The sequence below is a fragment of the Hemicordylus capensis genome, chromosome 5 (genome assembly GCF_027244095.1).
Source record: "Hemicordylus capensis ecotype Gifberg chromosome 5, rHemCap1.1.pri, whole genome shotgun sequence".
NCBI lineage: Eukaryota > Metazoa > Chordata > Lepidosauria > Squamata > Cordylidae > Hemicordylus > Hemicordylus capensis.
Window position 1 is genome coordinate 58183932 of NC_069661.1, and position 27431 is coordinate 58211362.

Genomic DNA, 27431 nt, shown 5'->3' on the forward strand with positions numbered 1-27431 from the left:
CTTTGAAGATGAAGGTTCCATTTAAATAACTTGGCAAAAGGCCGTTGGTGTTCCTTGAATTTGTCTAAACTTGCACGCCTGTTCAACTCAGGCCTCCCAGCTGTTTTTGAGCTACAACTCCCAGAATCCCCAGCCACAGTGGCCAATAGCCAGGGATTATGGGAACTGTAGGCCAACATCTGCAGGAGGGCTGAAGTTGAGCAGCCAAAGGATTAGTTTTAGTTTCCTAATAGACAATGGAATTAACTTCCATTAAGTTGCAGAACACTGTGTTTAACAAGATAACTTATGTGAAGTGTCTTAAACTTTCTAAATTTTGTAAAGGTAAAGCGTGCCATAAAGTCGGTGATGTCTCCTGGCGACCACAAGCCCTGTAGTTGTTTTTGATACAATACAGGAGGGGTTTACCATTGCCATCTTCCGTGCAGTATGAGATGGCTTTCAGTATCTTCCTATATCGCTACTGCCCGATATAGGTGGTACAATTTTGTACACTCACTCAAATTACTCTCATAATGTAATGTCTTTATAAAAAACCCAAATAAATAAATGAATTCCCTTTGGTTTAAGATGATGGTTAAGCCTTTTAGTTTTCACACTTATTCCAAAAAGTGTGGAAATTTCAAGTTAAGGTTAACACCTTAACTTCTTTGCTATCTAAGCAGAAAAGACTTTATACAGTCTTGTATGTTATGCTGAATTTACAAATTAGGCTTTATGTGCCCACTTTACCTTGGTCTTTAGTCACTCAGCTGGGGAAGGGATCCATCCAGGCAGAAATCTAAAAGGTGTAGTTTCTGGAATCATTTACTGAAGAGTTTCTGCCTGGTGTATCTGTACATGACACAGTGCTTCTCCCAAATGCCATGTTATATAGTATGTATAGCAGCCCCAATGTTGAGCTCAAGATCAAGACAAAGTATATGGAGTCTAATTTATGAAACCAGGATATGAGACTATTCAGTTCTTACTGCTTACATGCTGAGCAAGTTAAGGTGACCACCTTAACTTGAAATGTTGACGCTTTTAAAAACATGTGTGAAAAGTACCTTAATTCTCATCTGAAACTGAAAGGTTTTAAAAACATATAAGCATGGTGATAATTCAGGGTGTGCAACCTATGCAGTCTGTTCTTACTTCACTGATGGCTACTGTTTTTACTTCACCTCTCTTATAAACTTAGTCAGTGCCATAACCCAAGCTACTCCGCATTCCCCTCTACAGGCTGATGACACACATTATAATATGCTTAGGCACTGAAGGGCACAGGTGAAGTGGGGTTCCTTGGAGTATAAGAACTCACATAATTCTTATTTTTAAGCTCTTAACCATTTGTTTGTTGTTTACAGAGAGAGAATAAAATGCTGTTGTGTGTCCTAGGATTAAAATACAATTGCAATGAATCTGACCTGAGGATAAATGAAGTAACACTGTAACTGATCTCTCCTATATAATATATCCTGTCATTGTGAAAGGACTCTAGTTTGCAAACAGATTTCTGAAAAAGAGTTTACATCTTGTAGCCTGAGAGAATGGTGATGGTTGTCAAGCGGAAGTGTCTGTAGATGCTGACCCAATGGAGAGAGGGGCTGTAATAGTGCAAATGTAACTCATCAGGGTTGCATCAGCAAGGGTGAGCATCTGCCTGGTGCTCTCAAAAAATGCTGGTTTCTATGTTTGTTAGGAAGAATGTATGACACAAAATCAGATGATTTTTTATTTAAAAAAACTTGCAATAAAATTCCTCAGAATTCACAATCCTTTAACTTTTACAGTTGCAATATTTACTAGTACATAATAACACAGTCTCACATATTTACATTATAGTCCTCTATATAACAAAAATAGCCATGTGGTACTACTGGATGGTGTTCCCCCAATATCAACCTTAGCATCTCTGTATCCTCCCCCCCTCCCCAAGTGAGTCACTCTCTAAGCTGTAAAACATAGCTAGGACACAATAAAGCAAAAATCAATGTATGTGCCTTTCAATTCCAGGCAAATCCCTTTAAAGATGATCATTGTCTGACTCCCACATTTTCCAAGAGATATAAAGTGCATTGGAAGAAAGGGTGGGAGATGTAAGATAAGCTATCAGCAACTTTACTAGAGACTGAAATACATTTAGTTTGCAATACTGTACAGAATGTTTAGGAAAACACATTCTTCACAAACTACTGCAGCATTGAGTAGGCATATCATTCACAGCTGGCAAAAAATACTAAATTGAAAAATTGCCTAAGCAAATGCCTCTGGGTAATCTTGATTAATCCCCCCTCCCGCACCCATAGCTACTTCACTAATCAAGGTGAAATGTGGAGCATGAAGAATAGGCTACCAATTCATAGTGAATGGATTCGATCCACTTTCAAAACAAAGAGAGTGTTTGCAGAAACAGATTTTTTTTTTTAAGGAGCCCTACTCAAAAATGGTCTCCCCTAAGTGGTTTTTGATGGTGAGGAACAAAATAATTGACTCTAGCCTTATGCTTAGTGCCATCAGTGTGCATGGCACTTTACATGAGACAGACCCTCTTCTCTGAGGATCTTACAATCTAAGGATGCAGACAGATATGCCAAAACTCAAGAGTTGCAGTGCATATTTCATCAGTGGGGTAAGCCCCAGCTTTCTCCCACATACTGAATAGGAACATAGGAAGCTGCCATATACCGAGTCAGACCATTGGTCTATCTAGCTCAGTATTGTCTTCACAGACTGGCAGCGGCTTCTCCAAGGTTGAATGCCAATGACAGACCATTGATTCCATTGAGTGCCATCTTGCCTCTCCCCTATGTTTCAGATCAGAGCCGTCTCTAGCTTGTGCTATGCTCAGGGGCAAAAATAGCTCATGGGGCTCCCCATGATGAATCAATGTTGTTCTGGCACTGCTGGAGCTAGAAAAGTCTGTGTTGCTGGGCTGCAGCACAGGGCCCTGGGCAACAGACCCCTAGCCCCAGACAGCCCTGTTTCAGGTGGCCTGTCCACCTTCTCATCTTAAAAAGAACGATACGTAACGTTCATTCAGTTGAACATTAATTCCCTGCCTGGTTTTCTCTCTCAAAAAAAAAAGAACACAACATAATCAACATTTTAAACATTGCAAACCTGTTCCATAGGGCACCACAGGAAGCCAGCCAATCAGCACTGTGCATGGGTGACCTTAGCTGCAAATAGGAAGAATGGGTTTCCCTTGAACATGATCCTTAAGAGAAGTTGTACATATGAACAAAACATGGTGAGTGCACTTCCACAGCAGGCTTATCACTCAGATTATGAATGTCAGGATGCACCCTACATGTAGCAAATAGAAACAGGATAATGAATTGCTTTAAATGTTTTCCATTGTAAAATGCTTCTTTTGTAGAGAAATAATTTCACTATGTAAAAGTTTCTTCTTCTTCTTCAATTTTCTCATTTTTATTGGCATTTGCTGGTATGGTGTGCAGTCCTACGTGATACAGCAGGAGAGAACTTTGGAGCAATTACTGTAAACCAAATACTTTTGGTTTTATTGATGAAGCTCATATCAAATGGATGTTTTTGCTTGTTTTAAAAACTACTTTAAATAAAAATAAATATTTTCAGGAAATGGATGGAATGTATATTTTGAGAAGTACAAAATCATTTTAAAATGCTCACTAGGTACAAGAAACATCTTGCTATAAAAATAACTGCCCTCCCTCCCACCCCGCCCCAGGCTTTACATCTCATTCTATTTATAAAATGTTATATAGCCTCATCAAGTTGCTAACATGGAAACAGGAAGAAAAAAATGAAACTATGTACATGTTACAAAACATTTTTGATATTTCATGTCTGTTAATAACCTTATACATACATTCATGGCAAAGAAGTATGTTTGTATTGAATGACGGCCTTTAAAAAAATTAGGCAAGATTCAAAAAATCAGCAAATAAGAAACACAAACATTCTTTTCTTTTGTCCTTTCTTCCTTGCATTCATCCTTGCAAGATATGCTTTCTACCACACTAATATTTTGAAAACAGTTTACTGAGGATGAAGTGCTTTAATACTAGCCTTGAGGCATTTCCCATTTCACTGTTTTTTAAAATAACTGTGGATGACTTTTTCCTCAGTTGCTAAAGAACCAGCATTTCTATTGATGACAGAAATTCCACTTACTGAAGCAATGGTTGTATTAAAAATGGCCATATGAAGACTTGAATCCAAACAATAGAGGGCGCTGTTCTACCTTACTATATAATACGTCAATAAACACCATCTGGTATGCCAAGACATTCCAGACTAAAAATTCTCTCATGCTCTTACTGTTGCAGAAGTATAAATTAGTTTAGGCAATAGTTTGTCAAAACAAAGGGACTAAACTGTTTTGTTGCAAGTGCTCTAATTAAAAGAAACCCTTGTTAAAGCTCAGCCTTTCTAAAGTAGTCCATTGTTTTGTGTTTTTATACCCTGCTGCCTGCTGTACCCAAGCCCATCCGTACCTAAGCTTTTTTGGCCGCAATTCTATGCATGCATACTTGGCAGTAAGTCCTACTGAGAGCAGTGGGACCTTCTAAGGAAAAATGCAGAGGACTGAGCTGCACACTCGCTAAATACAGACATCTGCAATATCAGACATGTATGCATGTACACTGTAATCCCAGAACTGCAACACTCCCTCCCTCCACTGTCAACAGAAGCAGTCCTGGGACTGAGCAGAAGCAAGGTGCCTCTCTCACCAGCTTCATCAGCATGGGATTATGCACCAGAATGACCCAGGCAGGCTGCCATAGGAGGAGGTGCCCGCTGTCAGCCGGCTGTACTTATCTCTTGGCAAAGGCACACTCTAGGTGACTGATTGTGGCAGTGACACTGCTTCTAATGACAGTTACAACTGATGGCATGATAGAAATACTGGCGGTGAGCTGGGGGCGGAATGCCTAAGAGGAGGCTTCTGTCAAAGATTAGGCAAAACCTCAGATGGTTCACACACTCTTTTCAAATTGTCCAAACTTATGAGGCCACCCAGTCTATATCCCCAGCTCTAGCAACAAGGCAATGGGAAGAGTCTACGTGCTGTGGGAAAGTCACACTTAAACCAGACTCTAGACCTAACACTACTGCTTTCTGCTAGAGCTGAGCACTGATAGGGATGGAGACATGTTTGAATTTAGAGTGGATCTTTTCAGACCATGGTTTTGTTTACATTTGCTAAAATGGCTGAAGATCATATGACTTAAGGAAGGCTTTAGTTCTCATCTAAAAGTCTTTATATGGCGAAATACTACAACAAGCACACACAAATTATACCACTGTTATCACTGCTGCTGCCTCCTTCCAGGTTCCCTGGTGCAGGAATATGACTAGGGGGTGGGGGTGGGGGTGGGGGAGGGAACTGGAGCCCCTGGAGACTGTCTCATGCTCCCATTGCTTTCTCAACTGTCTGTGCTACAGTTGGGTCAAACTAGTTGATAAGTATAGGACACCTTATGGGGCTTTTGCAGTATATACTTCTATAGGCTGAAGAATCTGAAAAACTGCCAGGGGTGAAAGGGATCCCTTAATCGATTTTCTGGGCCATTCTATTGCATTCCATGTCCATGATCAGGCCAAAAGACTGCATTCTGTGAGAGACAAATGACTAGTCAGTAATTTCTAATCACTAATTCTGGAAGCAGCACTTGCAGGAACTTAAGAGAACCCAGTTTCAGTGTTTTCATAACTGTATTTGTGCTTTCTGGGAATTTCACACTTGATAAAAACAAAGGGACTAAAATAAAAACAACAACAACCCAATTCATTTAAATCCAGCACTTGGAAAACCAGAAGTGGATGAATGCGGTGTTAGCATTAGATAGGTTTTAAGAAGTCACTTTGCTATGGTGACAAATAAGGAGACAGGATGAGGAGCAAGGAGCACAGTACCACAAAACATGCTGTTGCGCTTGCATCAAAAGACAATGTTGTGCCAATATGGCCATGTGGGCATCATCAGTACATGCACCACTAAATAGCTTCCACTGCTTGACATAGCCTAGCAGTGGTGCAGAAAGCTCTCATATAGCATAGAAATAGCTCCAGGGGGAGGTGAGAGATAGTGGCAAAGCTAAAGGGGATTCAAACACCATTTTGAAGGCCTTTTGACCATCATGAAGCCAACTTTCATCACCACAAACCTGCGTGCTGGATACCAGGTGACAAGCTGTTATAATAGAACGATAGCAAACAGCACAGCAAGTTGGACATGCTTCTTAGGATCCTGCTGGACTTGCGGTGGTGCATGCTACACAGAAGTGTAGGATCAGAGTGCCAGTTAGCTTCCATGCAGCTGTGAAAGACACTCCTTTGCAAGATGGTTCCACAAGGTTGGGACCAGCCTTTTGCCTCTTTCTAATTAAATATGGTGTTTCTGACATGCCATGGAAACAACTAATTTAAACTGAAGATAGGCTTATTTGAAACATGCTGTTCAAACAGGTCCGAACCTGCTGGAACATTGGGGAAACTGTATTCCAAACCAGAGATGGCCAACTATTCGCTTCTTTAATAGCTGAGCAGATGAATAAGTTCTAGCAATCACAACAGTACAAATCCTTACAGCACTGTGACATGATAAGTTATACTTGGCAAAATCAACTAAAGATACAGAAACCTTGAGCTGAAATATTGGCTCTTCGTAATCAAAATTTTGCATTAATCAGTAGTAACAACAGATCTTTGATTGTTCCAATAATGTCGATTTTGACATACTGTCAATCTAAATGGGACTATATCAGAGTAGGTAGAAGGCTGCAGTTTGTTCTGAAGGTCCTAATATTTCCCATTAGAGATTTCAAAGAGTTGGGGGTGCCTAATCTTTCAAAGTGGTACTCTCATTTAAGCCACACTCAAAATAAGACAGGAGAATGGTTTGAAGATGTTCAAACTGCTGTTTATAATCCTGGTTTGTGTACAAACTATGGTTTGCACAATCCATAACACTGCCTGGTTTGAATATAATGGGAAATTCACTAAGGTCACTTTTACATGGCAACAGAGTTTGGGATATTCAAAGCTTTTGTGCAAGTTTCAAATGAGATCTTACACCACAAACACATGCTGCTCACTCTGCGCCCTAGCACAATCTTATTCTCTTCACAAATGCCAAGCAAGGCCCTCATGCAGTTTTTGCAGCACCACCTGTTGGCCAGTTCTTGTACTCTAAGTCGCCACAAAAGTGGTAATGAAAGAGCGCAGGTTCTTCTTGGAATGCAAGAGTGTCTGGCAGGTAGTGCTGTGAAAATCATGGGAGGTCCTGCTTGCCATGAGTGTAAGATTGCATTAAGAAGTATGAAACCTGAAGAGCATGTATATGGGGAGTAAGACTGTGCTTAGAATGTGAACAAAAGCTTCAACTATCCCACACTTTATTGCTGTATGGAAATGACCTAAATCAGAAAAAGGAAGGAAAGCAAAGCATAAGAAGGCCAGAGGAGGGAGCAAATGAGCTTAGGGCTGATTCATACAGAACCAAACCGTGTTTTGGTGTTATGTCGAAACTGATTAGTGATTCTGTTCAAATGCTGGGAAGGGGGAAAAAAGTGGTTTTGTTTCTATTGAAGTTATAGCATAAGCTGCTGTGTCAAGTCTAGCGACCCACTGTAATTTACATTTCTGTTCTTGTTATCAGAAAGTAATAGCTTACTCTTTTATGACAGCAAGCTGAAAAGTTTTCCTTTACACTTGGACATTTTGACTGAAATATAAAATTGCCCCAAGCATAAACAGCATATTTTCTGAAGTTACAGCATAATGCACGATCACTTGAATTCCAGTAGCAATTGACACCTCCCTGGAATATTTATAATACATGAGGGCAGGGCGAACCCCTGACAGTGAATTCACTTTAGAAAGCGCCGGTGTGCTGTTGTGATTCAAAAAGCAGATACAGTAAGACCCTTTTCTTCATTTCATCATATTCATATCTAAAGTACCCTAGAAGCTGGGGGTGAGGTGACTTCATGCTCCACACTAGGAGCACGAAAAAGCCACTTTCAGAGCATGTGTGTTGGTAAAAGTGCCTTTAAGCCTCTCTCCCACAGTCTGTACACCCTTGTGAATGACTTAATTATGAATTTGAATATTAACCCAGTTTTTTGTTTGACTAAGGGATATGCAGGAAGGCATTTCAGTGCCCATGAACTTTCAGTGGTACATGTGAACAAAAATCCTCTTCCTCAGGGTTTCCCAAGTGTTGATCCCCAGATGTTGGACTACAGCTCCCATCATCCCTAGCCACAGTGGCCAAGATGGGAATTGTAGTCCAATATCTGGGGATTCATGGTTGGGAACTCTTGTTCTACCTAAGCAGATTATTATATCCTCATTCAGTATTATTAGTACAAAATTGTATAAATTCTTCAGGACTAAGTGGAGGGGGGAAGCCGTCTTTTTTTGTACAGACTGAAGGGAACTCTAATGAACCTGTAAATGAGAAAGGAGTTTCATTTGTGAACTAAAGTGGTGATGATGAACTGGGTTAAAAAGTGATTCTCAAGGCATTTTTTGTGTTTGAAACATCCTCAGTCCATTTGCCTATTTTGTCCTATCCCTCAGTTCCTACTGTGAGCAATAATGTCAGAGCCCTTTCCTTCCACTTTTGACTGTTTCTGTTCTCTATTCATCAACCATAAATACTCTCAGTGAACTCCATGCTCAGCACTCTGCTGGCCAGAAGGACATCTGAAAGAAGTACCTGATTTGAAACTAGATCCACTTTTTAAAAAACAAAAATCAATTATAGGGAAGGCCATTAAGGTATGAAAGGTTTGTAATGCTAGAAAATATAGCAAAGGGCGGCAAGGACACGCTGACCTTTAATCCCATTATTAATAATAATTATTATTACTATCCTCCTCCTCCTCTCTCACTTGGTATCGTGCACACAAGTCATAAAGCTTGGAAAAGGAGCCAACGTAACTCAGTGCCAAAGTAGAAAGTCACCAACCTCAGTGAAGCCAGCTTCTCCCCGGTCTGGGAGGTCCTGGAAGCACAGATCTCCAAGCCCCATTAATACCTAAATGTAAAAAGGCTTCAGGCCGGGACACAGCACCGAAGCACCATATTTTCCTGGAACCCAAGCACTGTAAATCCTGGTGACCCATCATAGCATTCAGACCCAAAACCTCTGGGTTCGACTCTTGAGAAAAGCTGGGATCATTGAGAGGAAGAAAGAAAACGTTCATCCATCATGAGCTATAAATAATCACCTTGAGGTGGTTTTTTCCCTGCTCAAAAAAAAGGGGGGGGGCCTGAAGAGAAGTAGAAAACACTCAAGTTGTCATTTCAGTTAGACAGTTAATGAGCCGCCAAGGAGGTGCATAACTGCTCTGGTGCATGTGTTGGAAACACACGCGTTCAACTTCCAATGTGAATGAAACGGGCACACATAAGTTGATGAACTGCATCCAGGCAGATACTTCTGTTGCTATTGCTTTTCACGACCATCCCAGAATGGAGTGTACTGGAGTTCACAAAATGTCCTGGATGTGTGTGAATGGGTACGTGTGTGTATACATGTATGTATGGGTATGCGTGTGTACACAACTGGTCCAAATCTTACAGAGCTGATTCTCCTCCTCCTTCCGCTCCCTGCTACTGCCCTGTAGTTTCATGGAGGGGTCTTTTGGTTTGTTATTTTTCAGGATTTCACCTCTTCGCAGTCTTGGTCAGTGGAAAGCTCCACATCCGAGAGTCCAACCTCCATTGCCATAATCAGTGAAATATCTGAATCGCTACTGACTGCTGGCTCCTGCTCACCTGAAAGAAGAACAAAAGAAGCTTTTACAATAAATTATGCTGGAGATATTAAAGGTTAACCCAACAACGTACATGTTCTTCCCCTTCCCATTTTATCCTCACAGTCACTCTATGAAGGAGGCTGTGCTGAGATACACACAGTGCAACATTGGGCAGGCAGAAGCATACTGCCCATGCTGATGCACGGGTTGGAAAGACAATGTCAACACAGTTGTGCAAGAGCGCTCTCATGAAACTGCCAAAAAAAAATGTGCAGCTGCCAAAAGAGAAGTGCAATCATAGTTGTGCAAATGTGCAGCCATTGGGAATAATGACAACACAGTCGTGCAACTACTTTCATGCAATGTTGTGTTTTTGACCTAGGCCAGTTTCTGACCATCTGCCTAATGCTGTACTATATGTGGGACAGTGATTGGCCCAAGGTCACCCAGTGAGTTTCATGGTTGGGGTGGGGATTTTCCAGGGCTCTAGATTGTGTGGAGATAGTCCTCATGCATGTACATGCAATATAGATGCTCAACTGAACACATTTAACCGAAGTTATGACTGGCCACCATGATTCTCTTCCCCGCTGTATGTTCACTCACCTTGTGAGTGTTGGGAAGATAGGACTACAGTCTTTAATGAAGCAAATATTTTCTGCTGGATTGTTTTGCTTCCTTAATCCAGTTTCCTAAGACTGTTCTTTAGAACTGCTGCACATGCTATAAAACCCTTACAAGGAAAATATTTCCCTTTAGGAATTAATGTGCAATCTGTATATATATTACACATTAATTCCGACATAAAAGTGCACTATGTAAAATTGTCTCATGTTCATATGGTGCATACAACCAATAGCCAACTGCAGCTCTTTAGCCTACACAGACACAGCGAAGAACTCCTCACAAAGTACACACAGGTCACAAGTGTCCTCTGCTAGAGAATTTTTGCTAATGTCTGATGTAGCCCTAAGATGACAGTGCCTTTTGGATGTCTAACCTCTTCCCCCCAACCCCTCATCTCTTACTGTGGCTGGTTGCTTATTCTAGTAGCTACAGCCTTTCTCTGTAGCCTTTGGTGTGAAGAGCTGGTCTTGTGGCTTTCTTCTGTTGAATGGGGCACAGTAGAAAATGGAAAGAGGGTGTCTGATGGAACCATTTCTATTGCGGTTTGTTTTTGTTAAACCAATAAACAATCTTAAGGGGAAAATATTTGCATATTTATACAGTTCTGATCATCCCTGCTTTATCAATTTTGCAACAAACCAGAAGACAATCTAGACTTGAAAATCAAACAAAATAAATCTAAAACTGAAGCTCTGCTAATAAATTCATATTCAACCGTAACCAGGTATGTAACCTTGCAGTAAGCACTCAGAGATAACTATCCCAATTAGAGATTTCAAACCTGTCTGAAATGTTTCTAAAGTTCTCCAGCTTTGTCCTATAATAAAATATCTGTGGTATAAATACCTCTTTGAGATAGTTATGAAACTAGCAATTATGGAACACACAGATAAATCCATCTTTAAAAACACAAAAACCTGTTTCACAAGTACAGGCATTTTGAAATTATCACCTTGTACTGTTACAAAGCACCTAAGTCCTTCTACAATTAGTACATGCACTTTTGGGCTTCTAATATGCCTGCTGTTCCCCACCGCACAAAGAGAGGCCTGAAAAGTGGGATAACAAATCTATTTTTATCAGCACTTCTATGTAAACAGAAGTATGTGGGAAAAAATAGGCATGGTATCCTGCCTGGCACATGTAACTCTATGTATGGTGGCAAACACCAGAGACAAACAAATGTATGAATCCACAACTGGGTGGATATGAATCTGGGCTCACTCATATCCAAACAATGTTCTGAAGATATGAAATGCTTTTTAAATGCCAAGAAGCAAAGCTTTCAGATCATAATTTTACATTCTGAAGTGGAAGCTTTAAGTCTGGAAGCAATGTAACAGCTGGCAAACAGTAAGAAGAATAAAAGAAGAAGAAAGAGGAGGAGAATCCACTGATATTAGCACTAACAGTAACACAGCACTGGCACTTGGGGGATTTCAACAACCTCCCCCTTTCCCATAAGAACTGTGTGTACCCAAAAGGTATCCCTGAGGGATGTGTGACCCTCAGGGACATATTTTCAGGTGGCACAGAATGCTTCCAGAGGAAGGGGAGGTCAAAGAAATCCCCACCTGAACAACTATCAGTGCTGCATTTAATGGAAACCATGAGCAGCACTGGCACTCATGTAGCCCCCCCTGCCCCCCTTTGTTAGTCTAGATGTCAGCCACTGTCCTTTCCTTAAGTACCAAAAGTACTACTGGACAGCACACACTTTTTCATGAGCACAACTTTTAGGAACAGTTGCTACAAATGAAAGAGTGAGAGAGAACTACAGTGGGATACAACTGTGCTTCTATAACCACTTGCCCACTACACATGAAGAGTGCCTCTCCTGTTATAAATGAGTTCCATTGCTACGAAGATAAAGGTCCCCATGGCAGAACATAAAACCTAAATCCTGTTGAGTAACAGTGTCACCATCATACCAAAATAACTTTAGAAAAATTGTTCAAGTAATTTTAAAAGGGCATAATCTAAAATAATGAAAGTGTAACCTTACAAGCATAATACAAAATCAAGGAAGTTCTATAGGATCTAGAATTGAACTTTATTAAGGACTGCAATTGCCTCTTCTGTGTCCTTTTGCATTACCATTATGCTGCCATCAAGGCAGGTGCTTTGAAAACTCATTAAAGGATTTCCAATCCATCTCCAAGACAGGTCAGTGATGGGCACAAGTTCTCAACACCCACCTAATCTCTGAGAATCAAAGCTGGAAGAGAGATGCAATATTAAAGAAAGCGGTGGTGTGGCGGGGGGTGGGGGGTGGGGAGTCAGGCAAGAATTTGAATGGGGCTTTTCTCAGTTGGGATGGCTCACAAGAAGCAAGAAATGATCAGTGTGATGGGAATTTCCTAATCTGTTCTGGCTATAAAGATCTCTCAGGGTAGCTTTGGATGTTGCAAGGAACTGGCAAGAGCAGATGTGCAGGTGGGTTATGTGGAAAGCAGGTGCAGCTTACACAGGCAGAGAGAGCAGTATGCTTCTTCCATCAGGCTACAGGAGCCACAGCTCAGTGGTAAGTGTATGTTGTGCACACAACAGGCTCCATATTCAATCCCTAGCAACTTCGGTGAAAGGGTCAAGTAGCAGGGGCTGGAAAAGATTCCTGCCTGAGACCCTGGATAGCTTCTGCCAATCAGACTTAACGTTACTGGGTTAGATAGACCAATGGCCTAACAGTATAAGCAGCTCAGTATGTTTTTCAAAAAAGACTCTAGAGTAACCTGTACTCTGTGTGTGTGTGTGTGTGTGTGTGTGTGTGTGTGTGTGTGTGTGTGTCTGTGCGTGCGTGCAATGTCCAAAGCCACCCTTTTCTTAGAAAAAGAACTGAAACTGAACATATGTCTTCTGCATGCCTGCCAGAAAGCCTTCTTGCTTAGTAGACCAATTAGTAGCCCAGGTGATTCACAGACACAATCAGAGATGGTGGGCAAAACTAAATGTTGCAAAAGACTGGTAGTCCTTTCTTCCCCTTTAAAACCAAAAGCAACCCAGGAGGCTGTGAGTCTGAGTGAAGGAAGGATGGATTGAGAAGCTGCTCAATCCTCCTCAGAAATCATTTTCCAGCCCCAAACTGTCCTTCCTGTGCTGCTTTCCATTATAGGTGAAAGCAGTTGGAGGTGATTTGGAGCTGGTGATTGGGGAGAAAGGGATGGGTTAAGTAGTCATGGGGGAAGAACTGAGTCTTGTGCTCAGACTTGCTGTCTGCCTAGGCTCGATGATACATGCCAGATCAGCCTGCTCATCTGGGATTTAAAAATAATGCAGAGAAAAGAATCATGGAATATCTTGCAATCAGTAGTTTGACTTTTGTCTAGGAATCCTAGAGTAAGTCAATGACTGGAATGCCAAATTTGGAATGAATTTTACACTGGAAGAAATGGACAATAATAAGGATCTTGCTATTTTTATTTCATTGAAATCTCTAGTGGCTTGTTATTCAATACTGATTTAAGAAAGTAGAGTAATAATGTATGGATAATTCAATTAAAAGGAAAAATACCCCAATTAGATCACTAATTTAACTAATATTTTAGTCTCACATACATTTTAACTGCTTTTCTGAATTCACAATCACGTTTCTTAAAGATTCTTTCCCACTCCTTCTATGTATACTTGAGCACTGAGTAGCAACTACAATCCAGATTATTGATTGTGAATACAGGCAAAGAGCTGCTGTCATCCCCCAAAGCCATCAGGAAATCCATTGCAGCCATTAGCTTCTGAAGGCACACCATCTTAACTGGTCCTCCGGCACTTCAGATGTAAGGAGCCTAGCCTATTAGTTAGTGACTGGACTGTTACAACAGGCTGAGGTTAATATCTTCTACCACCAGTTCACTTATTTCCTGCCCAGTGAAAAAACCCAAGATCAAGATGTTGGTGCAGATCTTAAATGAGGCAAGCCCATGGTTGTAATGGGCTGCCCTTGAGATAGGTGCCTCAGCATGAACCTTACAGTTCCCCAGGCACTATCAGCCTGGACGACTCCAATGCTACCTCTGAAATCACCTCAGAGAGGGAGTCTGCTGGACAGCATGGTGGGTGGTGGAACTGCAGAATTGCAATCTTGTTTTGAGCAACCAATTTCAGGAACAGCCAAAGCCGAGAAACTATTGGACAGGACACTGTGATGGGGGATCATTTTCCAATGGGCAACTCCGCCGCCTCAACTGTGCAGATGGGGCTGAAACCCAGACAAAGATGAGACTGAGTCTCCAGCCATGGCTCAATTATACATGCCAGATCGGCCTGCTCATCTGGGATTAAAATTTGAATGGCTACAGATTTATTATTCACCAACCAGTTTGGAGTAACTGAATTAAGAACATCCACTGATTCAGCGCCATCAGATTGAAAATCTAGGATAAGTAAATGTATTACTAATGACAAATGGCAAAAAGCCAGCCAAACTTTAAAATGAACACAAATTTGTTGATTGCCGGTTACCATTTTAGCAGCAATCTAGGAAAAGTACTCCATTAGGCATCTCCTGGCTTGGCCTTCTGCCACATCAACAAAATAACCTTCATTTTCCAAGGCTTCTTTTTCAAAGCTTTCACAGGCACCTTTTACTTTGTACTGATTTATGTCTTAATTAAAATCTAAATGTTTTTCAATTCTACCTTAGTAATTGCAACACTTTGTTCAGATAATAATGATACCAAAATTGCAAGCTACTTGTAAAGCTATCACACACAAAGCAACTGGGGGAGGCAGAAGGGGATCAAAGAAATGCAGGTAACATCCATAACGTGGGGGGGGGGGAGGGAATGTTTGAGAAATTCTTCAAATCTCTCATACATAAAAGATGTTACAACAGAGCTGGAGAAATCCCCAAGGAGACATTTTGAAAGAAGAAGAATATGACAAGAAAGGTGGCTATAGAGAGTATAATTTTTTTTAATAGAATGTGATCCACCATTAGTAATTCAATCCTGAAACATCACTGAGCGATAGGACAACAGGTATGTGGTTAGTGTGCTAGACGAAGACTGGGAACTTAACTCTGTACACCGCCTAGAGATATATACTGTATAACCAGCGGCATAGAAATATGATAAACAAACAAACCATTGGGTTCAAATCGCAGCCATGAAGCTCACCAGTGCAATTTCCAGTATAATCTGTTCTATCTCTAGCTTCCATTTCTGGTTTTGCAAGGCGGCTAAGCCACCAATGGGGAAGCCCATAGGCTACACTTTTTTTTTTTGCTGGAACAGCCCATTCCAAGCCTTCCAAGTAGATTTTGTCTATTTCTGACTCTAAAATCCATGTCTCTTGCAAACATATTACTTCATAAGCATGGCACAGCTTAGAAAATTCTCCATAACATCTGTGGGAATTCCTGTAATATTTAATAATAATAATAATAATAATAATAATAATAATAATAATAAAAAATAACGATGTCTGTATAAAACAAACCAGTCAATAACACCTGTCTGACTGTGTAAACAAGAAATAATATACTTTACTATGAAAATCGTATTGCTTTCCGGTTGAAGGCTAGTTGGCAGGCTTGAGAGCTTCACTATCTTATTGTTGTCAGGAGCCTGAATCACTCTGTTTGATAAAACTGGGGCTGAATTCTGCTTGGAGCCATCAAGGCGAATGACATTTCTTTCCTCAGGGCTAAAGCACCACATAGGCACACCATTTCTGGTAAGCGGCAACCCCTACTACAATCCTTTGCATCTTTATCAGGTAGACCTTGACCCTGACCTTGGTCAGTCACTTAGGCTGACCTCACAAGCAGCCAAGCCCAGCCAAGCACACTCCTGAGCTATCTCATGGGGTTGTTGTGAGGATAAGATAGACAGAGAAGACCAGAATATGCCAGGTTCACCTGAGATTTACCTTGGGAACACAGGAGGCTGCCATATACTGAATCAGACCATTGGTCTATCTAGCTCAGTATTGTCTTCACAGACTAGCAGTGGCTTATCCAAGGTTGCAGGCAGGAGTCTCTCTCAGCCATATCTTGGAGAAGCATGAAGGGAAACTTGGAACATTCTGCTCTTCCCAGTGCGGCTCCATTGGGGGATTTCTTACAGGGCTCATACTTCTAGTGTCCCATTCATATGAAACCAGGGCAGATCCTGCTTAGCTAAGGGGACAAGTCATGCTTGCTACCACAAGACCTGCTCTCAGATAAAGCATACCCTGCTTTTATTGTTGTAACCATGAACTTCAATGGGTGTATGGATGACCAGTCACTATCCTCCAACCTGTGCTACCTCATGGGGTTATTGCGATGATAATTCTTTATCCCATCCTCAGGGGCGTATCTAGGGGTAGGGCAGGCAGGGCACGTGCCCCGGGCGCCACTTGAAGGGGGGCGCCATTTTTCTAAAATTAAAAAATAAATAAAATGGCTGCTGAAAACAAAATGGCCACTGCGCATGCTCAAATGGCCTCTGTGAGGCCCTAGGCCATGCCAGGCCTCGCAGAGGCCATTTGAGCATGTGCAGTCGCCATCTTGTTTTCAGTGGCCATTTAAATTTTTTTTTTTAAATGGCCACCGCACATGCTGAAATGGTCCCTGTGAGGCCCTAGAGGCCAGAGAGGGGAGGGGAAACCTTTGCAGAGCCCCCCCCCACAGCCTTTAGGAAGCCCCCCGAAGGGGCTACAGGTAATTTTTTAAAATTAATTTTTAAAAAAAATTAAAAAAAAATTAATTTAATTTTTTTTAAAAAAACAATATAAGTCACTGTACACATATTCAGTTTGCACTATGTACAAAGAATCAGATGGGTGTCAGATGTTTGGACAGGGGGCGCAATTTCAGTGCTTGCCCTAGGCACTATTTTCCCTAGATATGCCTCTGCCCATCCTTCCTCCACAGAGGATGAATGAATGAATGAATGACTGAAAGAGGGAGGGAATGAATGAATGAATGAATGAAATGAAATAAGATACAAATGGTTTTGAAAGCTAAGATTGGATAGAAAGGACCCCTTCGAGGGCATATGCAAATAATCTTTTAAAAGTGTCTACAAAGAATGCCTTATCTGGCTGAGGTAAACCTGAACTTGAGAAAGTCAACAGATGGGTCTGGGGAAATCCTACAAAGAGTTGTGTGGGAAGGGATACCCAGCCAAAGGGGAAGAGGCTAATTTGTCTTTCAAGGCCTCTCACAACAAAATGATGAATTGTGGGGGGAATCTTGATACATATTTTTGGTCAACATCTCTCTTACTGAATAAAAGGCATTGGCCAAGGACAAAGGGCCTGATTCCCCCTGTTGATGTATAGCTCTATGCTAGTGCAGTGTGTCCTATTAAACCAAGCAAGTCACACTGCTATAAAAATGATGTAATTCAGCAGAGATCGAAACTTTTTTTTATCCCTGTTGTTACCTTGCAAGACGAAGGACCTGTCTATGTGAAATATTGCTATGGTGCAATTTGCTTATACTCCATAACAGTGTTTGATATGCACAATTGACTCTGTAACAAATTGATTCTTGCAACATGGCAAGCTGCTTTTCTCTACATTTGTTCTGCTTTCTACCCAAGTCTCCACATTTCCTAATGCTGCCACTGGAGGCCTGGGATACTGTTGTGGAGTTCTTTTGCTTCACGTTTGTATGAACTAATGTTAGCCCCCTTTTTCTATTAGACTTCAAAGTGTTTTATAAAATTGTTTGTGTGTGTGTGTGTATTTTTAACGGTTGTAACCCATCTTAACCAACCAAGATGTTTCTAAGAAGGTGAATGAGACATACTACAAAATGAAATATACATATAATATAAATATACCCAACTTAGCACCAATACTGAATATAACAGCAGAATCAAAAGAAGAAACCAAGCAGGAGAACCCAAAAGCATTCTGGAAGAGCGCTGCCTTGACCTGATATAGAGAAGGAAAAAGGCAATTTTAACATATCTTTTGCATACAGGGAACATTTTGTTTGCAGATAGATAGTAGACATGGACTGAAACTAATCCATGTGCTCGCTACTGAACTTACACAATATTGTCTGTTTCACTTGGGAACTGGATTCAACTAGTTTTAAAATTCAGAAGCTGTTGCTGGCTTGAAATTGATTGAGAACTTTAGTGACTCTCAGAATCTAAAAGTCAGGGAGCTCAAGGCCACAGCTCCTGAAGAGACCAATAACATCCTGAGAGAATCTGCTCTTTGATCTGAATCTGTTCCGTTTGTTTTGTTTTAGTATTTTTAAACAATAAAGTGCCTTCAGAACATTGGCTGAAAAAAAGTATATAAATCCAGCATAGGGATGTGAATGACCCGAGGTCTGTGCACAGGTTCGGCACCTCAGGGAGGGGAGCGGGGTCTTTAAAAAAAAACACAGGAGAGCAGGTCCTTACCTACTCTCTGCCACTGTGTGCAGCTTCCTGCTGCTGCGGCGCTTGGCCCAAGAACCCCTGCGAGGCACCCCGTGCGTGTCCACGCATGCACCCCAGGTCGTGCTCATCCCTAATCCAGCAAGAAAAATCTTTAATTTAAAAGCATATTTTAAAAGCATCTGCTGAATAATACATCAGGAACATTCAAATCAGAGAAGATGAGATAGTACTGAGGACCCCAACCATGTTGAGGACTGACCAGGACAAGCTCATGTGACTGGAAATCTTACATGGACATACCTCTGCCTCTATACTACTGGTGCAATAGAAGATCCAGGTCCACCTCTTCTTTGAAAGAATCCAACAATCTGCAGTTGCTACGTGGTCCATCACAAACTGGCCAGCAGTCTACTGGTTTATTGTGATTTGAATTCTGCCCATTTCATTGAGCATGAAATGCTCAGATAGTGAATCTCAAAAAGTTATAGCTTAATAAAAAGAATAAAGCCAAAAAGCTCAATGCTAAACAATACATTAGTTGTGCACAAAAGCTCATCTGATCCATGGAGTATCATCATGAGTACACTGTATATAGGGGTGTGCACAAAACCGGTTGGCCTGGTTCAAGTCTGAGATAGATAGATAGATAGATAGATAGATAGATAGATAGATAGATAGATAGATAGATAGATAGATCTCACTGCTAGATAGATATAAAAACTCACGCTGGTCACATTTTTTCACTGTGCTCCTTGACTTTCATTAGACTGCAGATAATCCACATTCTCAGCTATCAGAGTGGTGTTATCAGCGTAGCATAGGTTACTGATGTTTCTTCCTCCAACTTTAAAACCACGCTCATCTTCTTCCAATCCAGTTTCTCTCAGTATATGTTCAGCATAATTTTTATAAATGAGAAAGTATACACCCTTGTCTTGCTCCTTTGCCAATCTGGAACCAGTCTGTTTCACCGTGTTCTGTCTAGACTGTGGCTTCCTGTCCTGTGTATAGGTTTCTCATGAGAACAATGAGACGCTCTGGGACGCCCATTTTACTAATGTTATTCCACAACTTGACAAGGTCAACACAATCTAGGCTTTTCGTAGTCAATAAAGCACATATTTACTTCTTTTTTGAATTCTTTGGCTTTCTCAATTATCCAGCATGCATCAGCAATGATGTCTCTTGTTTCTTGGCCTTTTCTGAAACCAGCTTGAACATCTAGCATTTCCCTTTCCATGTAGGGCTCTAATCTGTGTTGGATGATCCTCAGCATTATTTTGCTAGCATATTAAGGATATTGTGCGATGGCTTGCACAATCTATTACGTCTCCTTTCTTTGGTATGGGTATGTAGTCTGTTGGCCACTGTGTCATTCTTCAAATTTACTGGCATAGTTTGGTTAGAGCCTTGACTGATTCTTCTTCTGTTGCTTGCCATATTTCTATAGCTATTCCATCAATGCCTGTAGCATTCTGACTTGGTAATTACAGGAGTGCTGATCTAACTTCATCTTCTTGTACTAGAGGTTCTTGCAAGTAGGGAATAACTTCTAGAGTATCTTGGAGTTTGACGTTCCTGCTGTACAGATGTCCCTGCTGTACTATCTGTCCTTTGGCATCCATTAACATGCTAATTTGAGGTTGGAACTTCCTTCTGAGTTCAGAGATCTTCTCTGAGTTCAGAGAAGAAGGCAGCTATTTGAAATTCCAGTGTGCTTTGATGGCTACAACTTTGGGCGGCTTTAAAAGCAAGTAGTAGACAAATTAACTAATCTATCAATGGCAATTAGCCCTGACAGCTCAGAGAACACCCATCTCCTGAGGCAGTGTGACAAGACTTGGGGACAGCTCTCACTGTTGTGTCCTTCTTTTGAGCCAGTGTTGAAAACATAATGCTGCAACAGCTAAGCAAGTTTATCCCCTTCTGGCCTGTGCTAGTTGCACACTTATATCCTCGCTGTGCAGAACAAAACTTTGGCACCAGCAATTAAGGCCAACTATGGTGCAGCTGTGCTGATATGCAGCTCTATTATAAACATGATGCTACTGCATATTGATGCTACTGCATCAATATGAAGCCAGTTCATGCTCTGTTCAGCTTCTCTCATCACAAGACACATTGAGTCTGTTCTCACGAGCAGCCTAGCCTGGACTAGGCTGCTCGTGTGGTGTGCCAGGATTCATGCGGATCCCAGCTCTCCTGCCCTTACCTTTACGCTTGGCTCTCAGTCAAGGTTAAAGGAATGAGGGCACCCAGCTGCCGGGATCGTGTGTCTCCTCAGGCTGCGTGCATACAGATGGGTGCCTAGAGTGCCTGTCTGATGGGGGAATCCCCCAAGGCACCATGCTCAGTGCATAGTGATGACTCCCGGCATCCAGAGCTCCGCACTGCATGGCACAGTGCTGCTCATCTGGGAGTGTGGTCCATGCTCCCAGCAACATCTGAAGGATCATCTGGGGGGAAGGGAAGGTTTCGCAGCTTCCCCCCACCCCCGCCCACCCAAAGGGTTGTGTGAATGGCTCCACTAAGGTCATTTACACAATCACAAACTGTGTTCTACCTGGATTTGGGAGCTGTGTGTGCTGCCAATTTTTGGTTGTGTGGAAGCAAGATAAGAGGGAAACCTGGGTAGAAGTGAATGTGTGGAAGCAAGGTAGGAGGAAAAGCTACCCAGATTTCCCTCCTACCTTGCTTCCACACAATCACTTTTACCCAGGTTTTGACCTTACCTTGTTTGCACACAACCAAAAATTGGTAGCACACACAGCTCCCAAATCTTGGTAGAACAGTTTTTGATTGTGTGAATGACCTCACTTTGTGCCAACTGTTTCTAAAACAGCCTCCCACAAAGCTGCTTGGGACCTCAAAATGATCTAGTTTTCACTTGCAGCTTCCACTGTCAATTTTAAATTAATTTCCTTGCTCTTGGTGCCTTGAGCTATTGAGCCACATGTTTTTACAAGTGTAGCATTAAACTCTGACGTACAAAACTGATTCTGGATTCGCTCCAAAGCATATTGACTGAAACTTTACATGGATCTAAGGCCACGAGTCTAAGCACAATTACTTGGAAATAAATCCCATAAATTCCCAATGTTATTTATTTCCAAATCAATGAATTTAAGGCAGAGGCACAAATAAGCTAGCACAAATAGTTGTAAAAGTGAATGCAAAAAAATGTGCTTAATTGCCCATGTTTTACCATTTTGCAATTCTCATATAAAACCTTTTTACATTAAGAAGATAGGCCTGGCATTTCCCATTTGGAAATTATTTGGAGACAATTCCTTGATAACAGCCAGACACAAATGGCATTTTGGTATGCTCCAATGAATTTATGTAAAGCAAGGATGACCAGCCTTGGGCCTCAGATGTTGTTCTACTATAACTCCCATTATCCCCAGCCACAATGGCTGAATATGAATATGACAAATATATAAATATTCATCTACAATTTGTATACAATGGCTGACGCCACTGTGGCAGGGAATGATGGGAGTTGTAGTCCAACAGCATTCGGGGACCTAAAGCTGGGCATTCCTGTGTTAGAGCATGTAACTAAAACTACTTCCAGGACATAGGGAACTGAGCCAGAAGAGCTTTTAACATGGAAAGAAATGGAATTCCTTTTGACCACAAGAAAAGAACACCAAGCACAAAAGAATACAAACCTGGCAAGGTGGTTTGCCTTTTGAAGCCATTTCAGATGGATGGTAGCATTACTTAGCACTCCAACACACCATGAAGTAAAGAGGCCAAGTTGCTTCCACAGAGGTATCACCTTGCTTCTGTCATATCTCTCATATTCTCTGTGGCCTAAATGGCAACCCAGTCTACACCATACACCAAGGCTGCTCAACTTCGGCCCTCCTGCAGATGTTGGCCAACAACTCCCATAATCCCTGACTATTGGCTACTGTGGCTGGGGATTATGGGAGTTGTTGTCCAAAAACAGATAGGAGGGCCTAAGTTGAGCAGGCCTGCCATCCACAATGGCTGCAAAGGACAAAGTAGAGGTGTGAGAACAACTAATGGATGTAATAGAAGCTACATAGTCCTCCTCAATGGATGCAACTCTACAGTGATATGCTATTACAAGGTGATAGTCATGCCTCAGGTTTTAGGTTCTTATTTACAGGATAACAAATTATTCTCCTTTCAGCAAGATGGCCATCATAAAGCAACAGGTTTCAGAATAATAAACTTAATTCAGACATTAGATTTTGATTGTATTTCACACTGCGAGTAGCTTTCATCATGATTTTGATTGTATTTCACACTGCGAGTAGCTTTCATCATGTGCATTTCAAGGCTCCGGAGGCAAGTAAACAATGCATTGCTATTGTCAGACTGAAGAATTTCTTCCTTCCCTCATAACAGAAAAGAGCTTGTTTTGAATGTAATTTTTCCTTCCTTCTTAAGACATTCAGAGCAGCATATGCTTCTCTGGGCATGGTGCCAGTGATTGTCAAGCCTGGTTTATGGAACTCTCTTAGCAAAAAAATTTGCCCAGAAGGGTAATGTACTGGATTTAAAATACGACTATTAAAAAATCTCTAATGGACGTAATTGAAATGACACTGTGCATGTGATAGGGTGTATATAGCATAGTGTTTTTTTAAAAAGTGCTCATGCATAGCAGTGTAGGATTATTAATAATATTAATTAAAAACATAATCAGCAAAGGGAGGGGGCTGTGGTACATGGGCTTGATTTAAAAAAAGAAAAGAAAAGAAACAGAGGTGGCTTGTTCTCCTGGTGTCTGCTCATAACTGATAATCCTGAAAATAAAGATTCTAACAGAACTCTCCAAAATGAGAAATCTCCTTCACCGGCCAAAACTGACTTGGCTTCCTACTTCTGTAAAGTTTATTAATATTTAGTTACGTGTTTATCCAGTGCTGGGGATGCTGAATTGTTCTAGCTGGACAGGTCTTTTGACGTTTTGCTAAAAAAAAATAATGCAGGATATTTGTTCAAGACAAAAGGCAGGGAGGAGAAGGTGGCCATCTCCACAGTGTAGAGCCAGGAAAAGGAACTTACCATTCAAGAACCTGAAACTTCCTCTAGGACTGGGCGAGGCGGGGGGGGGGATATTCAGGGAGGCACTGCAGCTTTCAGAATAATATGAAACATCTGGAAGGGTATGGCATGCTGTCCTTGTCACTGGCAAAGTGATGCTTTTCAACAGCTGGCACAGTTCACATTGCTTCCTTGCTTTCCTGACGCAGCAGTGGCAATGAGGAGAGGCTGGCAGGTGAAGCCGCTGGTGCTAGATGCAAGCTCCGTCTCTATGCTGATCTGCTCTGTTACGACACCAAGCAGCAGCATCCCCCTGAATGTGAGGCCAGCAAGGGGCAAAGTGAGGCAAGGATAGGGCTGGAGAGAGTGGGGCTGGCAAGGAAGAAAAGCTAAGGAATGGGGCAGTGGTAGGAGGGGGCAGCAGCAGCAGGCAGCTGGGATAGAGCTTGTGGGGAATGAAATAGGATGCCCACACTCACTCACTGCCCTGTGGCACACTCACCATCTGAGGCCATCACCCCATCGACATCACTTGCTTTTAAGGAAAGAGATTAAATCTTTTCAATGATGAAAAGTCTCTCTATTTCAAAGGAAATTCTCTAGGATTATATCTGTTGAAGACTGTAAAGCTATTCTTACAAGCAGCCTAACCCTGGCTAAGGCAGCCCAGCCTGGGTTAGGCTGCTTGTGTACAGTGCCGGGATTGGGGCCGATCCCAGTACTACTACCCTACCGAATCCATTTTGACCCTGGCCTTTAGCCAGGGTTAAGGGTGTGAGTACACCTTTAACTATGATGCTGGGGTTGTGTGTATGCTCAGGCCGGACAGAGCGTACGCAGTATACACAGAGTTGGAAGACTAGAGAGCCTGACTCATGAAGGAACCCCCAAATGCACTGTGCTTCTCACACAGTGAATTATGGGATTCCTGGAGGCTGAGCAATATTTACCCAGCTTCTGAAACAGCACACCACTCGCTGCAGTGGCAATCAGTGGAATGCAGGAAGGATGATTGTGTGGCGGAAGGCAGGTGTACTCTTGCCTTCCCCCAGCCCTCCCTAGCCACCAGGGACTTTGGTCATGTGCACAACCTCTGTCATTTATTAGTTCCCACACAGGAAAACGAATTTCAGTGCACTGGGAAAAGGTCATAGTGGTATGCTTTGTCTTGCAAGGGATACAAATCAAGTAACAGAAATGTCCGGCGAGGCCGGCTGTCCTTACCTCCGAGGACGGAGTGGTGAGGGGGCCCAAGGCGACAGGGACAGGTGGCAGCCAGGGAGAGACGAAGGAAAGACTGCCGAAAGACTGCCAACAGGCAGGAACTCAGCTCCAGTGGAGGAGGATCAGAGCACTGATAAGACCGAAGGGGAGGCATGCGAGGATAACATCAGCAGCATGCCTCCCGAAGGGAGGGGGTCTGAGCAGGAGGAAGGAGAAGGGGGAGAGGCTTGGGCAACAGTTGTAAGAGGTAATCAATTAAAGGTAATAAAGAGAAGCACTGGCCCCGTAATTGGGGGTGGGCGGTGCATAGCCTGTGAGGAGGCATATGAGGAGCTGGCCAGGGATGAGAAGGAGGAGTGGTGGAGAGTGGTGGAGACCCCGGAGAGGGGCAGAAACAAGGAACAAGCAGCCTGGAACAGAGGAGGCAAAGGGTGATGCTCAACCCCCTCCCTGTCCCTGCTCTGAGGCCGGTTTCGATAAACCTAGCCAAGCTGGGAAGAGGAGACAGGGACGTGTAGCCGGACCAGAAGTTACCTGTGTTAATTCTGCAACAGAGCTAATTCCTGCTCTCTTACTAGTTTGGTATGTTCTATTGCAAGTGAGTGAGAAAAACTGGCATTTGTCCACAAAGCAGCTGAACTAAGCTGCTGAAACTTCATGCTGGCAAAAGCATGAATGCATGCTGGCAAAAGCTAGCGCCTTGGTATTGTGCACCTCTAGCGTGCAACAATCTCTAGTGCACAACAGCTGAGGGAAATGGGACAATCATTCCTTAAAGTGGCAGGCAAGCTGGAATGTGTGCAACAGTATCCCCTGACATATTACTTCAGCCACAGAGTACTGGAGCACAAATGACTGAGTACGCAGCAGGCTGCTTTCTTCAGCTACCTCAGAAGTCTGCATATAGCTGCATAGAGCCAGCGTGGTCTAGTGGTTAGAGTGCTGGACTAGGACTGGGGAGACCCAAGTTCAAATCCCCATTCAGCCATCATACTAGCTGGGTGACTCTGGGCCAGTCACTTCTCTCTCAGCCTAACCTACTTCATAGGGTTGTTGTGAGGAGAAACCCAAGTTTGTAGTACACCACTCTGGGCTTCTTGGGAGGAAGAGCGGGATATAAATGTAAATAAATAAATAAAGCGAATAAATTGCTGGGGAGGGGCAATGCTGACAAGCTGCCAATTCATACAAATGGGGATGCAGGTAACCCGCAGGCTACAGATTCTCTAACAGCTTCATATAGCAAAGGGCAATTGATTGCTGCAAAACACATAAGCATGAAGAAATATGTGTGAGATATTATGCTGACACAACGCTAAGTCCACTCACATTGTAGGTAAGGTTTTTTGGAAGCAGAAAAGAATAAAATAAATGCACATACATTCTCTCTCTCACACACGTATGTATGTACATAAATAGTTATAAAAATTAATAATTTTTATTGAAAGGCATTATGTAATTTACAACTTGGTCATCCTCCCCCCACACACCGCCAAGTATCCCCTCCTGCTCTCCCCACTACTCATACTGTCCACCCCATGACAACTCTCCCCACCACAAACCCTCCTTCTCCACCTCCCATGCCAGTTGGTGGAAAGTAGAAAATAGAGGGAAGAAAGAGAAGAAGAATTAGAACTAGAACTAGAAGAATTAGAATCAGAAGATGACAACTTTTGTATCTATGGATATCAGTAAGATTAAAAAAAAAAATTAAAAGGCTCTTATTGAATGTACAGATCAAAGAAGTTATCCCAGACTTCTAACCATTTATCTGATTTGTTTGTCTTGACAAGGGCCCATTTTCTATCTGCTGCTAGCTAATTGAAGCAGATCATGAACTCAGTCCTGGGGAGCTGGATATTTTCCAGTGCCGCAATATTAGTCATTTGGCTACAAATAGGCCTCTCCATAGCCACTGTTTGAAACTCAGGTTTTGAATCCTCAGATATTGAGGATATACCTCAATACTGCACTGAAGTCCTTCAGTTCAAGCGATGCGTTCATCACTAAATTAATCCAATATTAACCTCTTACCAGAAGCCTTGTATGATGGGGCAATCCCCAAACATATCTACTAAGTCTGTGTGACGATTATGGCATCTCCAGCAGTCACAATTTGGGGAAAGCGTTCAAGGTGAAAGGGTTTCCAATAAGCCCTGAAAATGATCTGTTGAGTAAGACGTAATCTAATATCTAATGAACTGCATTTGACAATATAAAATATGGAACTCTTCATGAATTTGTTTGTCATCCTTATGCAGGGGCCATGCGAATATTATCTGTATCATTCAATTTTTAATATATTAATATGTATTTATGGTGGTATCCAAAATCAGTAATGACTAAGCACCACTGAAACCAATGAGACAACTCAGGTATGACTATTTAAGACCCACAAATTTCAATGAAACTTCAACATGACAAACTTTGTATGGATGTGTGGTTGTGCATGTGTGTGCATGTACAAACACATGCACACTCCCCC

At 42.1% G+C, this 27431-nt stretch overlaps 1 protein-coding gene and 1 non-coding gene across 4 annotated transcripts in view; both read right to left on the reverse strand.

Annotated features, from left to right (window-relative positions):
* RNF150 (ring finger protein 150) overlaps positions 1 to 27431 on the reverse strand; it is a 159600-nt gene that overhangs the window by 14385 nt on the left and 117784 nt on the right. For 2 of the 3 annotated variants that reach the window (XM_053254342.1, XM_053254344.1), the window contains one exon: positions 1704 to 9762. In XM_053254342.1, coding sequence (XP_053110317.1) covers positions 9644 to 9762 — 119 coding nt within the window. In that variant the 3' untranslated portion in view covers positions 1704 to 9643. Of the gene's footprint in view, positions 1 to 1703; positions 9763 to 27431 lie in introns of those variants that run through there. The other variant, XR_008308274.1, reaches the window with a different exon arrangement.
* On the reverse strand, positions 27163 to 27266 carry LOC128328582 (U6 spliceosomal RNA). Its single transcript, XR_008309312.1, has one exon. It is a non-coding gene; the product is annotated as a U6 spliceosomal RNA (small nuclear RNA).